The 14,423-nt window shown below is 37.6% G+C and overlaps 1 protein-coding gene across 1 annotated transcript in view; it reads right to left on the bottom strand.

Annotated features, from left to right (window-relative positions):
• The window catches only part of EYS (eyes shut homolog), a 723,503-nt gene that overhangs the window by 687,593 nt on the left and 21,487 nt on the right, over positions 1–14,423 (bottom strand). Inside the window, 2 exon segments of the mRNA XM_066547467.1 lie at positions 10,881–10,994; positions 13,141–13,998. Coding sequence (XP_066403564.1) covers positions 10,881–10,994; positions 13,141–13,897 — 871 coding nt within the window. The 5' untranslated portion in view covers positions 13,898–13,998.

Raw genomic sequence — 14,423 nt, 5'->3', positions numbered from 1 at the left:
TTTTTAATTTTACATCCTCTTAAATAATAATGGTATCAAATAACAGCCTCTTTTGCACATATGAAAACTCTTTGTAAAGATGGTGTTTCCTTTTATCCTGGTCAAATGAGATTCTTAGAATAATATAATCAGAGAATATGCTGAGATGGACCCATTTGGATCACTGAGTTCAATTCCTGACCCTGCAAAGGACAGCCCAGGAATCCCACCATGTACCTGAGAGTGAGGTACAAATATTTCTTAGTTCTGTTATGCTTGGTGCTTGACCATGTCTCTAGGGAGCCTTTTCCAATACCCAACCTCTGTGTGAAGGACCTTTTCCTGATATCCAACCTAAATGTCCCCTGTCTCAGGTTCAGGCCACTTCCTCAAGACCTGCCACTGGGCACAAGAGAGAAGAGATACTTCCCCTCCTCTTTTACTCATAAGGAAATTGTAGACTGCAATGAGGTGTCCCCTCAGTCTCCTCTTCTCCAGGCTGAGCAGACCAAGTGACCTCAACCCTGCTTCCCCTAAAGGCTCCTTACCATCCTCATGGCCCTCCTTTGGACAGCTTTTTGTATTCATCTGCACTGAAAGCTGTAGTTGCATCACCTGCAGCACCATTATTCCCACTCCTCTTGCTTTATAAGGTTTAATAATGTTGATTTCCTGTTTTCTATCATACATGGAATCTGATTCTGATCAGATTAATAACAGTAATAAAAAAGTTAATTATGCCTACGTCTGAAATATCCACCAGTTTTGTGCTCTTTTTACATACTGCTATGTATTTTAGCACTTCACAGGTCCTGGTATTTTCCAAAGTCTAAATTTAGTGTAAACATAATGTAAGGTTTCTTCAGGAAGGTCTGTTTTCCAGAAAACCTTTGTATAACTGTTGGTTGTATAGTCATAAAGAGTGTTAAGATATTAACCACATTCTTCTAATTCATGCTTTTGAGGACTCACAGTAATATTTTATATAGTAAGGCCTTTATCAACAAGCATCTCTTTTAATTCATGAGTGAAACTATTTAAAATCACTTATGCAAAAAATATAATTTAAATATGTATTTTAGTCCAAAGTACATCATCAATGTCAAGTGAAATAATTCTTTCAGCATACCTGATTTATTTTCTAAGTTGGAAAAGAAAAAGATGCCTAAATTATTGGAATGTAAAAGAAGACACAAGAAAAACAACATGAGATTTTTAGAGTATTTAAAATATAAAAGAGTAAATGGGCCTGACCTTATTATGTATACTAAATCTATTTTATTTCTTTCATTAAAAAATAGACCTTTTGCATACTTGAATGCACTTGCTATGGAGTAATTTGCAAATTAAATTTAAAGATGGGATATTAACTGTTCAGATGTATAACTCTGCAAAGTCATAATTAATGAAACTATGATACTGTAGTCATCACCAGTTGATATTTGTGCTGAGATTCTTCAGCCACTTGTACAACTGGAACTGTGTTTTTTAGAAATAGGACTTCTTCCCAGCAACATCGAGGATTGCAAAAGGTACTTCATTATACAAATCTTGTATACAAGTCTTGTTACAGGATGACAAAATGAACAATGTAATGATCTGATGAACAGATGGGTACCATTAGCTTGCAATCAGCTTTGATGCCATAGTGAGGCCTCTGAGACATCGCCTAATCTTCCCAACTTTCTTTCTTTCTTTCTTTCTTTCTTTCTTTCTTTCTTTCTTTCTTTCTTTCTTTCTTTCTTTCTTTCTTTCTTTCTTTCTTTCTTTCTTTCTTTCTTTCTTTCTTTCTTTCTTTCTTTCTTTCTTTCTTTCTTTCTTTCTTTCTTTCTTTCTTTCTTTCTTTCTTTCTTTCTTTCTTTCTTTCTTTCTTTCTTTCTTTCTTTCTTTCTTTCTTTCTTTCTTTTTCTTTCTTTTCTTTTCCCTTCCTTCCTTCCTTCCTTCCTTCCTTCCTTCCTTCCTTCCTTCCTTCCTTCCTTCCTTCCTTCCTTCCTTCCTTCCTTCCTTCCTTCCTTCCTTCCTTCCTTCCTTTAGCTCAAAGAACCAAAGTCTATAAAACAAGTTATATGTTGGTGCCTTTTATAACATCAGTGTCACATTTAATTTCTTTGGATATCTAGCTGAGAAACAGACTGGCGCTAAATGAGATGAATCTGCAGAGCCTTGCAAGTTCAAACATGATATTTCTGACAACTTTTTTCATGGGAAACCACAATATGGGTTTACAGGCTTAGCCATTCTGCTCAAAGTGTTTGTTAATGATGATGGACTAGTATCTTTGAACAGGCTGACTTTTGCTCATTTAGGGCCTAAGAACACCATGATAAAGTCCTGCATCCCTACTTAAGCAAGACTAAAGCATTTGGTGTCCTGTGAACAGGAAACACACATCAGGACTTTACTTCAGAGCCTTGAGCTGCTCAGTATCATGTCCCAAGTGTCTTCTCACAAGAGTTATTAGATGTCATTATTTATTAGAGGATGAATACCTCATTCAATCAAAAAACACCAGAAATGTGTTAGAAGAACTAATTACAACTCCAACAGCAAGGAGTTGTTATTTTCTTTCTTACAACTAGTTACACTTGCTGAGTTCTGTTTTTTCAGATAAGCTTAATACTAGCAGATAACTAATCAAGTGGAAATATGTTTGTGTTTTTTTAGCTGGCAGAAGGAGTGTGGAGAAAAACAGGAAACTCAGGGGGATACAATTATTTGGGTATTTCACTACCATCATACCTCAGAGTTTCAGTCTCTTTAATATCTTCTACAGATTATTTCTACTTGTGTTCAGTATTATCAGTATTTATTAGCTGACAGCATCTGTAAATATAATACATCTTTTCTCACTGTCTTTTGAAAGATCATGCAAAAGCATTACTTTGTTTTTGTTAAAGAACTATAAAAAAATTAATGTAATAAAAAATTAAGAATAACTAGTGAACAACTCTAGGAAAGGACAGATACCCAAAAACTGCCAAGACTTTCTGTCTGTAAGGAGATGGGAAAGTTTATCAGTCTGATTTGCAGCTTGATAATACAATCCTATATTCTTAAATCTCTCATGGGTTAGAATATTAGAACTCAATATAGTCGAGACGCTGTAACTTCACAAAATTCATTCATTTGTGATTACTCTAATGATTTAATGTAGTTAAGATTGGCAAGAATTACATTGCTTCTCCATACTAAAATAGCACAATAACTTATTTTAAAAAATAAAATTAATTTAATAGAATTAATTCCAAAGAAGTTATTCAGTTATAATTTCATTGCAAAGTATGATATTAATAATCTTGCTGTGAAAAAATTCCTTCCCTGAAAAAAAAAATTTCAGAAATTTATTCATATGCAGAAAAGTAAACTACAAGAATCATGCATACCTGGTGTTTTCCCAGAGTAATTATACTCATCAGTTTTAAGGTGCTATGGAATATTCAGTCATTACACTGTTGAGTTGATATACTCAATAAACATGACAATTACTTATAATTCAAAGTAAATCCATTAATATAAGGGAAGAAAAGATTGTGATGGAAAGGCTATCAAAACTAATATGAAGTTTTCAAATATAGACTACGGAAGTGTGTAATGAAATCATGCCAGGAGAGTAAACTTAAATCGATTTAGGTCAGACAACCTAATTCACATCATTGGTGCAGTTTTGACAAAATCCTTTCATGTATACCTTTGTCACTAGCTAAGATGAATTGATCTGCATCATGTCTGGAAGACTAAATACTAGTAGCAGACTTATCTAGGACTGAAGTGAAAACATATACAAGTAGACTAAGATAATCCCTTGATTGATAGGTGAGAAACTTCCAGTCTGAATGAAAAACTCCTGTCAATGAATGCCAAAAAATGCTGATGTCTTGCTGCAATTGTAGTGCCCTCTTATTGAGGGAAATGGATGGATTTGACCAATATATGCACTGGACAGCTGAGCTTAATACCAAAGTAAAACGTAGACAGTAGAAAAGCTTTTTACCTAATGTTTTTAGGGGTACTATTAAGAATCCTTTGGGTATTAATTTGGGCAATGAGTGTTAGTATTAGACAAATTTAACTATGAGGCTGTTAAAACAGTAATTGTGCAAACAATAAATTTTCTTCTTCTTTTATATATGTGTAAAAGTATCTTTCCATTAGTGACCTTTTTCAAAAGAGTCTGTGTGTAATTCACCAATTAAGCAAACAGACTGTTTTAAACTAAAACACCTGGATGATAGAAGCTTTAGCATAGTGGCTCCAAGCAAAGCCACTTCATTCTCATAGTATCTCCTGTCCCCCAAGTGAGGATGGAACTCATTATTGTCTGCAAAGAGGTCAATTGGACCATTGGGGAAGGCAGGAAATTCAAGTCTCTCTTACAGGAATGTGTGAAAAAAACTCAAATAATCTCAGGTGCTCCACAAAGGGTTGTTTTTTAATCAGTCCCATCTTCCAAACCTAAGGAGCAAAATGCCACAAAGATTCAACAAACCATATTCAGATGAAAAACTCCTTCTCTTAATGCACTTAGTGTTAGCTAGGGTAAGCAGACTGAGCAGTACCATTACAGAAGTAGCTAAGATATTGTTATTTCCTGCAGTTTATGAATGAGTCACATTAATTTTCTGTACATCTTCAGAACAGAACCATAACATCCATCAAAATTGTTGAGATATCCTCTTGCTCTGGAGCCTGGAGAACTTCCTTCCCAGCTGCAAAATCCCAGCTCAGCGAACCCAAAGACCTGGGAGTCCCATCCATCCAATGACTGCAGCTGCTGCTTTCCTGTTTGCAGGCTCAGCCAGCAGCCAAGATGAACATGTATGCCAGAGATGCGCATAGGCAGAGGACACTAATGCAGCCAGCTACATAGACTACCCACAGATAAGGCATTGCCTTTGCCAGCACCCACCCAGAACTCACATAAAACATATGTACAAACAGCCAAATTTTAGTCCTCTTCTCTTACTGATAAGGATGGAAGTTTGCTAGTAAAGATACACAGCCCCTTACCCTTTATTTCAAAAGCATTGACACATTTGTGAACCCCTTAAATACACAGTCCCTTATCCTCTGTTTCAGAAAGACCAACATTTTTGTGAACCCTTTCAATAGCAGTGTGGGACCTTAGCTCATCTCATATTGATGCCCAGATCCTCTGCCTCCACTTAACAGACAGTCCTGCTTGAAGGGTGCTAATGAATTGCACATGTATAGACACATGTGCACATGCAGATCTGCACACACACTCAGACTGGCTTAGAGGAAAATATAAACATTTTATCTTCCAAGTGGCTCCTGCCAGTGCACACAGGCCCTGGCACCCTTGCTCCCCTCTTCATTTGCTGATGCTGGACCTCTCACCTGCTCAATTGGCACTAGGCATGTGAGCCACCATTGCCCAGAGTCTGATGCCCTTTGCTGGCACAAAATTGACTATGTTCAGACACACACCCCTACAATCTGTGGTCTTCCTTCAGCTTGCTGATGCTGAGACCCTCATTTACTCCAAATGCTGGCACCAGAGTTATTAGGACCACTACCACCAGTGGTCTAACTCAAATTGCAGACACCAAATTCAGGCACTTTTTCTCTCCAGTTCTGGCATTGGAACCTTAGAACACATAGATGGGGAGAGAGTGAGATTATATGGAAAGAGAGTAAAGAAAAGATTTAATAACAAGAATAGGTAGACTACAGTGATTTGGTGCAGGTCTCAGGCAGACAAGAGTACTGAGCAGCAACTGCTTACACACTACCAGCCTTCCTCTTTGCACCCACCTCATCTTTGTTTTACCCATATTCCCTTCCTTTAAATGTTTCTTAATAAGTCTAAAGATGCAAATTCTGGTATGAATCGGAGTATTCAATCATAAGAATACTGACAGCCTAATGCTAGCTGTTTCCTGTTATGTTAAAAATCTTCCTTCAGTAAAGAGTAAAGAGAGTTTGAGAGCTCAGTGAATGAATGAATCAGTTAATAAAAAAGAAAAATATATAATTGAAATGAGAATTTACACTGCTTGTCTAATAGACCCATTCTATCCTTGTGAACATAACAACTTCGACTCAGCAACCTTTACTTATTTACTTATTTTGAATAAATGCTTTCAGAGCATTTTTACTTTATTATAATTTTATTTATTTCCCATCAATATAGACTAACACGTATATTTAATATTTTTTTCAGATCATGCAAACTAGTTAGTGTCTTGACTTGGAGAAGCTGGTGGCTGATTTTTGCCTGTTCAAAAACATTTGGGAGAGTGGCCATCACTGCAGGTGCAGCAAGAGCATCTGCCCTTCTGTTGCCTTCAGCGATAAACCCTGGCAAGTCGGTGTGTGACCTGACGTGCATCACATAAAATGGTTGCTCTCGGCGGGTGACTAACTTTACAAGTTTTGAGAGCAATTCCAAAAGTGAGATGTTAGACACTTCTTGCAGTATTGCTTGATCTGCCCTGGATACTACTCCTGCCACATATGCAGAATCCGTTATCAGATTGAATGGTTCTGAGAACCTTTCAAAAGTTCTAACAACTGCAGCCAATTCAGCAACCTGGGGTGAACCTTCCACCTCAGCAATGTCTGTCTCCCACTACTGGGTTTGAGGATCCTTCTAAGTCATAACAGACTTGTGGGACCTCCCAGACGCATCTGTAAAGACAGTCAGAACCTTATTTAAAGGTCTCCTACTTTGAGCACTTCTCAATTTGAGAGTAAATTGAACATCTTGTTCAAACATTTTGTGGGCAGGCCGGTGGACAGAAATTTGTCCTGAGTAGGAATCCAGAGCAAACTGCAACACTTCATTTTCTTGAAACAATTGTTCCAATATTTGTATAATATTTTGACCCGATTTTAACTCAATTGGAATGTGAATGCACTTAAAGTCACATCCTGCTAACTCCCTGATCCGGGTCCTTGCTTTCTGGATCAGTTCTGCTACCGGCTCTTGAGGCTTTGTCATTCTCTTGGACCTTTTGTGACTGAGGAAAACCCATTCTGCAATCAAGAGAGGGTCCTTCTGGTCCTGGCCTTTTTTAGGTGTTTCCTTTGCCTTAGGTGTTTGTTTTTCCTCCCACTGGAAAATGATTCCATGGAGGTGTGGCAACTTACCTAAGATGATAAATTTGAATGGCAGGTCAGGCCGGCATCAGCTGGCCTGTCTTGTGGACATTGCAATCTGAACCTTTTCTAGAGCTTTCCGTGCCTCTGGGGTAATAGACCTAGGAGCACCCAGATCCTCTCCCCCTTTCAATAAATTGAAAAGAGGGGCAAGGTCTTCATTAGTCAGACTGAGCCAAGGCCTTACCCAATTTAAAGACCCACACAACTTGTGGACATCTGCAAGGGTCTTGATCTTTGGACTGATTTCTAGTTTTTGAGGAATAATGGTCCTATTTCCAATTTCTAAGCCCAAATATTTCCAAGGTGGCATCTTTTGAATTTTCTTTTCCTGGAGCTGGAACCCTGCAACAATCAATGCATTGATCATTAGGTCAAGCGCATGTGTGAGTAAATCATCATTGGGGGCACACACAAGGGTATCATCCATATAATGATAGATGATGGCCTTTTCTGCGGCTGCACGCACTGGGGAAAGCAGGGAAGAGACATACCACTGGCAGATCGCTGGCGAGACCTTAAGGCCCTGAGGGAGAACTGTCCAATGGTACCTTTTCATAGGGGCTTCCATGTTGATGGTGGGGACTGAGAATGCAAAATGCAGTGCATCGTCAGGGTGTAGGGGAATTTGGAAAAAACAATCTTTTGTATCAATAACAGCCAATTTCCAATCCTGGGGAAGCATTGTTGGGGATGGCATACCAGGCTGGGGAGAGCCCATATCTTCAATGACATTATTAATTTGTCGGAGGTCGTGGAGGAGCCGCCATCTCTTTTTGTCAGCTTTCTGAATGACAAACACTGGAGAGTTCCACGGGGATGTGGTCTCCACAATGTGACCCTTTTTCAGTTGCTCTTCCACTAGGTCCTCGAGTGCCTTTATTTTTTGTTTACTGAGCGGCCACTATTTCACCTCAACTGGTCTGTCTGTTTTCCACTTCAGTTTTTGGGTGTAGCGCTGTTGTTCAATAGCCGCTGTACAAAAATGCTGTGGAGAGTCTGGAATATCAATTGTGACACCCCACTGGGCCATTAAATCTCTCCCTAACAAAGGTTCCAAATAATCTAACAGAAATGGACGGATATTTGCCAATTGTCCGTTTGGTCCCTTGATTTGTATGATGCTCATGGATTGTCTTGCCAATTGCAGGTCCCCTACACCTCGAACGTGACCAGCAACATTTTGCAAAGGCCAATGTGCAGGCCAGTCTTGTACTGGGATCACTGTGCAGTCTGCACCTGTGTCTACAAGCATCTCAATGCGTTTTGACTCCCCACCCCCACTGACATTACACCATAATTTGGGTTTGTCTTTCCCAATAACTTGGACCCAGGTGACTGTGGGCCCTTGTTTTTTGGTGCCTTCAGGTAAAAACGGCACAGGGTTAGCTTGTGCAACTATTTGTCCTTTGGGAAGAAACAGGGGTGGGTGGAAACAGTGCAGCCCGAAAACGAATTGCTCAGGACCTGATGTTGTCATTGCTGGAGCAATTTCGATCTCTTGTGGTGTGTGTTTGGTGCCCCCAGTGACGATGTACTTCCAAAGAATTCGGTGCCAAATACCCTTCTGTTCTGGATTGACAGAGACAAAATGCCAGTCAGTGTCTTTCAGGTGGAGTGATTCTGTCAGCTGCAACCTGTAAGGCTCATTGACAGAAGACGTGGTTAACATAGGTTTACCTAAATCATAACAAAGGTTACTTTGTTTCACTTTCAACAATGGACCAGCAAACGTGTTCTTTGAAACATCTGCCTCACTTACAGAAATAGTAACATTACCACGCGTTTGGTTTGTTTTGGTTCCCTTATTCCCTTGCCCCGCTCTTTTTGTGTCTGCTTGCCTGGCAGGCCGGCGCTCCCTTTTCAGTTTTTTTGTTGTTGTTGACCCCCGGGGAGTGCTTGCAGTTCTCCTCCCCTGCCATTTCTAAATTCATCAAATTACCTTTTTAGGGGGCACTGGCTACTCCAGTGCCCAAGGTTATTGCAAAGCAGGCATGGCTTTGTGGGGTCAACCATTGCTGGTCGTCGCTGCTGCCCAGGGTACTGCTGTGCTGAGGGAATGGGCGCAGGGCTGGCAACGGCGACACGCTGAGGTGGTCTTGGCAGCAGCCTTGGTCTGGTGTCTTCAGCCACACTCATCAGAGGCACTTTCCTGTTACAGACTAGAAGCATCTCTTTTAGTGTAGGGGGTGGTTCTAGAGGAAGGCTCAAAATTGCTGCTCCACACTGTTCATTTGCATTTATACTACAGAACCACAAAAAAATTGTTAAAGTCCTTCTCCTCCTAAGACACTTATTCTTAGAAACAAGAAAGGATTCTCCATTTTCTTTTGGCTAAGTGGAGAATAAAAAGGCAGTTAGTTACACTCATAGACTCCTTTTGTTCCTTCTCAATCCTTACCAGCTATTAGAAAGTAGGTTGCAGTGTATCTTGCCCTCCAGTAGTTCAGAATATTAAACCATTTTCATATCATTATGGATATGTATTTACTGCATCTGGAGGGATGTTCCTCCTGTCTCATTTCTCCCATCCGTCACTATGCCAAAATTGCAAGGATAAAAAAGATTTTTGTAGGGGAAATTTCAAAAGTGATGTTTCTACACAATTTGTGTGAAAGGACAAAGGTAAGTGTTCCAAAAAGATATGGACCGACCATGGTGGGCTGGAAAACCAGTTCTAGAAAACTTTACTAATGGATTTTTTTTTTAAAACAGTGAGGTTTTTTTGCGTTTTCTCAGAATTATGCTGACCATGATGCTTCCATTGTGAAAGAAAGGGAAGAAAGGGAGAATAGCAAACAGATTTACTAGGAATTTAGAATTCAGCAGGTCTATCCCATTTTTTAAAAATGTATTTCTATACAGACTTAATTAAAATATCAACAAGGATCTTCAGTCTTTCACTATGAAAATAAAGATTGGCTCTTTGATCCCTCTAACTCCGTTATGTTTGTTTTTGGTTTTTTTTAACTCTTCATTTCAATGTAATGATTTCTTTATATTCTATAATTGACAAGATAAGTGATGCTTCCAAGAAAGATACATTTTGAAAAATGTACTGTCTTTGGATATTCAAGAGCTAGCTTTGTACTTAGCTTCTTCTTAAAGAATGTTCTTCTGAGTGTTACTACTTTTCTCACATCCATACAGTGAACGTCTGTTGTGAAGCACAAGAATAAACAGTTTTTCACTGCTATCCTAATCCCCCAAAAAAGTGTTTACAAGAGGATGGTTTTAGATACATTTTTTCATTCAGCTTTTCTTATGAAAACATCTTATTTGTCCCATATATAGTAAATAAACCACTTATCTTCTTCCTTTTTAATCAAGTTGCACCCCTTAATCATTACATTATTTACTCTTTAGATTATTTCCATCTTATATTTCTAGTACCTATAAGAGGATAATGAAATTAGGAATACAAATGTATTCAAATTCATCCATCCAGGAAGAGTTCTGAATCTTGATAACTCTGTATTTGAGAACCAGGGAGTCAGTGATTAAGAGTCTTCCTCTGTTATACTGACAATAGAAGAATGGTACTTGTGGATGGCATCTGATTATGAAAAGCTTCTATCATTTATGTTTTTACTTCAGTACATGAGTAATTTGGAAGTCTGATTTTTATATTTTACAAGGCCTATTTTTACAAAATCTAAGGATATGTCAATCTGTGCAATAATCATCAAAAATAACTGTTTTATTAAAGCAAAAGTTCATACCATTACCATAACAGATAAAATTGTTATTTTAAGACAGGAAAAAAAGGTGTTTCCTACCTGTAAAGTCCTTGTCACACTCACAAAGAAAAGTGTTTGGAGTAACATTGATGCAGTTACCATTGAAACATGTGGATGGCTGGCATTGTCCAACTATTTCTGTGCAATTTTTACCTGTGTCAAAGGAATAATAGGAACACTGGAGTTTAGTAAATATTTAGGGAGTTTGGTGAACATTTTATAAATGTCAAATTTATAGCTACAATATAGATAGGCAAATGGATAGAAAGGTATTTGTGCCAACATTGTTCATTAGCTTGCACCAAACTTACTGAACTTCTAAGGAAAGGCAGAAAGACACTAATCTAATGCTCACATACTGTGCTTAACCTCATCTAACATATAATGACAAATTCACATATACCTTAAAAGGCCGAAGAGCTACTAGAACTGTAGTATTTATTTCTTTTTAACATAAATCTAACTTACAGTTTCTTTCAGCATTGAGAACAAAAGATGTCCTTATGTGGAGTGGATATGTGAGATTATTTTATAATATGCAGCTTTCTGGGAATTACAATTCCAGTTATAAGTCATTTACGCTATGATAGCATGCAAGTCTAAATACCATTTAATTATGCTTGCCTCTTGAATTATTACCATGACATTATTCACACTTCAAAAAGTGTTCAAATTTCTAATAGACTTTATGTTATGGGAGGAACTTTTTCCTCCTTTACTCTTGTGTAGCCCTGCCCATAATATATGGTGATTTAGTCTCCTAATTCTTCTTGTTTGCAGCTTATTTATGAGACCAGTATTGTGAGCTGATGACATTACCTAAAATTTTCTCATATAGGCTAAAAAAAATATTTTAAGCATTGCTTGTTGATAGCATTAAACATGATGTTTGCTTTTAACGAATTTCTTCCAAATTTTTTTCATTAATTTGAGTTCAATTAGTACCAGATGCTTTTGGTACTGTTATTTTCAAAGCATTTTACTCAGCCTCCAGTAACGATAAAGGAAATGTAAAACATACTGCATACCATCAATGTTTTCCACTATCTTATTACACTGTTCATAATTATAAAAAAAAATTTCTCACAACATTGACTTATTCATACCTGCATAATCTTCCATTGGCAAATGCATTAGTAACCAAATTATTATGCACTTTGAAAAGCAATTAAAAATAAATTACAGCAATCTTTATGCAACATAAGCTTCATTTCTATGAAGTGTATTCTATGAACCTCACTCATTCCTAAGCCATCTGCTGTGCTTCATAGCATAGCATCACTATTGTGAGATCATAGAAATTCAGTCAACAGAGGAACATTTCAGGAATTCTGCTCCACAAGTACAAAAAGAGCTACAATTATTCTTTTTTTATGAGAATGAATATTTCTGATACTTTCTATAACATACCCAAACTCTATTGGTCTGAATGCAGGAACAACATCCCCATAATTTCCTTAATCCATTTTTTTCCTCCATGAAATAAAAGTAATGGTTAGATAAGAGTTTACCCAGTTATGTTGTATTCTCTGGTATGGTAATCCAAACCCAAATTCAGTTTGTTCTGATGAGTTTTGGGTAAGTGCTGCAATATTTCCTAGGAGGATTACTTGATTTTTGTTTTTTCATTTGTGACATATTTATTTGATAATAAAAGTATGTTTAACAAATTGCCTTTGAAAACAACTTTAGGGGACAGAACAATCTGGAAGAAAGTGCTAAGTATTTTATTTTTCTTGTTCTTCTAAGTTAAGGTTTGACCTTTCAGTTAAACTAAATTTTGATATAAAAAAAATCAGTAATGTAATCTGAAAGGTCTTTAAATGAAAATGGAGGGGAGATCTGACTGGTTGAATGAAATCATTATTCATTTCAACGAAATCACTCTTTTCTACCAGTTTGATTAACCAGCTATTTTCGGGGGACCTTACTCCAAATGATTTATGTTGTTTGGTCTCACAATCTGAACTGCAGAACAAAAAAAGTAAAACAGTTACTTCTGTAAGTCAAGTAGCATTTATTTATGTCTCATGCTTAAGTAGGAAAGAAGCACAATAAGAACTTATTTTGTTTTTCTCTACAATGTATTTATGAATGTCTGCAACTACAAACTGTCTTCAAATGCCTGCACAGTCTCCCATAAGTGACACCATGTAAAAGAGATCTTGCAGGTATGGTAGCAGCCATGGGCAATCAAATGATACAAAAGTCTTGCTAGTGTTGTTCCTATTGTTTTATCACCTGTTAAGTAAAGTGTAAGATCTATATAATGCTTACCCCTAGAGGAGAAAAGAAATACCTGAAAATTTTGGAGGACACGTGCATTCATAAGAATCTCCTGAAAGTTCTGATTTCTCAGTGCAGGAGGCATTGTTGTGGCAAGGTTTAGTGGAGCATATATCAAACTTCTGGCAGAATGTTCCCGAATACTGTGAGAAACAGTGGCAATTATATGTTTTCTCCCAAACGTGGCTTAGACATTTTCCATGCCCAGAGCACAGTGGTGCACCCAGAGACTGTTGGCAGAGCTGCTGCTTCACGGTAACGTTCAGACGAAGGCCCATGTTGCACAATGGTGGACCTCTCTTGTGAAGTTCTGCAAAGTAGTGAGTTCCAACATCAAGCCAGTTAGGGTCCACTTGGTGCAGTCCTCTTATCTGGCAAACAAAAATCAGCTGCTCTTGAAGAAAACCAGCTTTAGGGCAGTTAATAAATTCTTCCTTGGAGACATTTACCAGATTCATTCCGTAAGACTGAAAGGACGGCTCAGAGGAGATGAAGAGACTATCACCTAATTGAAGCTGTAAAGGGCATATCTGAGGGATACTGAGATTACGCTCTTCAGAGATTTCACCAATAATACTTTTATTCATATTCCAGCATTCAGTGTAAAAGTCTGAACAGACATTTTCCCTTGGTGTCCATTTTATTACAGTAGGTTTTGGTTCTGTTCTCCATTCAGTAATCATTTGTCTCTCACATCTTCCCTGCCCATTGACAATGCAAAGTTGAAGAAAGCACACTACCATGCAATATGCTGATTTCATAGTCATCATTTCACCTGACCAACGGAAGTTTCCTTTCACATATGCTGCATTACTGAGGATAACTTCAGAACACTTGCTCCTGAATGTTCATGTGTATTTTCCACGGCACCCTAGGAATTCAAACAGAGGAAAATATTTCTGTTTTCATACCAAATACAGTTGAATATTAAAACCACATTACAAAACAGAAAATGTACAACAAATCACGGGCAACATCTAGCAAGTAATGGGAAACTGGAATAAGTCAAATGAACCAATCAGAACTCCAACACTGTAAAAAAAGACAGTTTTTTCCTATTTTTATTCCTGCTAAAAATTGATATTTATTTAGTGCATTTCATTGTACTTGTGTACACAAGAAATTGAAGGCATACTTTTCATGTTCTCTCCCTCTGATGATAAAATTAATGGTAATAAAGTTAAGATAGGGCATCTGCAGCAAAACAAGGAACTAAACAAGAACATCTAAGTTCTAGTCATAAACTTTAACCATAAATATTTTTCTAATAATCATTTAACAGTTTATTATAAAAGT

Source organism: Molothrus aeneus, chromosome 3 (genome assembly GCF_037042795.1).
Source record: "Molothrus aeneus isolate 106 chromosome 3, BPBGC_Maene_1.0, whole genome shotgun sequence".
NCBI lineage: Eukaryota > Metazoa > Chordata > Aves > Passeriformes > Icteridae > Molothrus > Molothrus aeneus.
The sequence above is the reverse complement of the archived record's forward strand: the minus strand, read 5'-3'. Positions and strand labels throughout refer to the sequence as shown.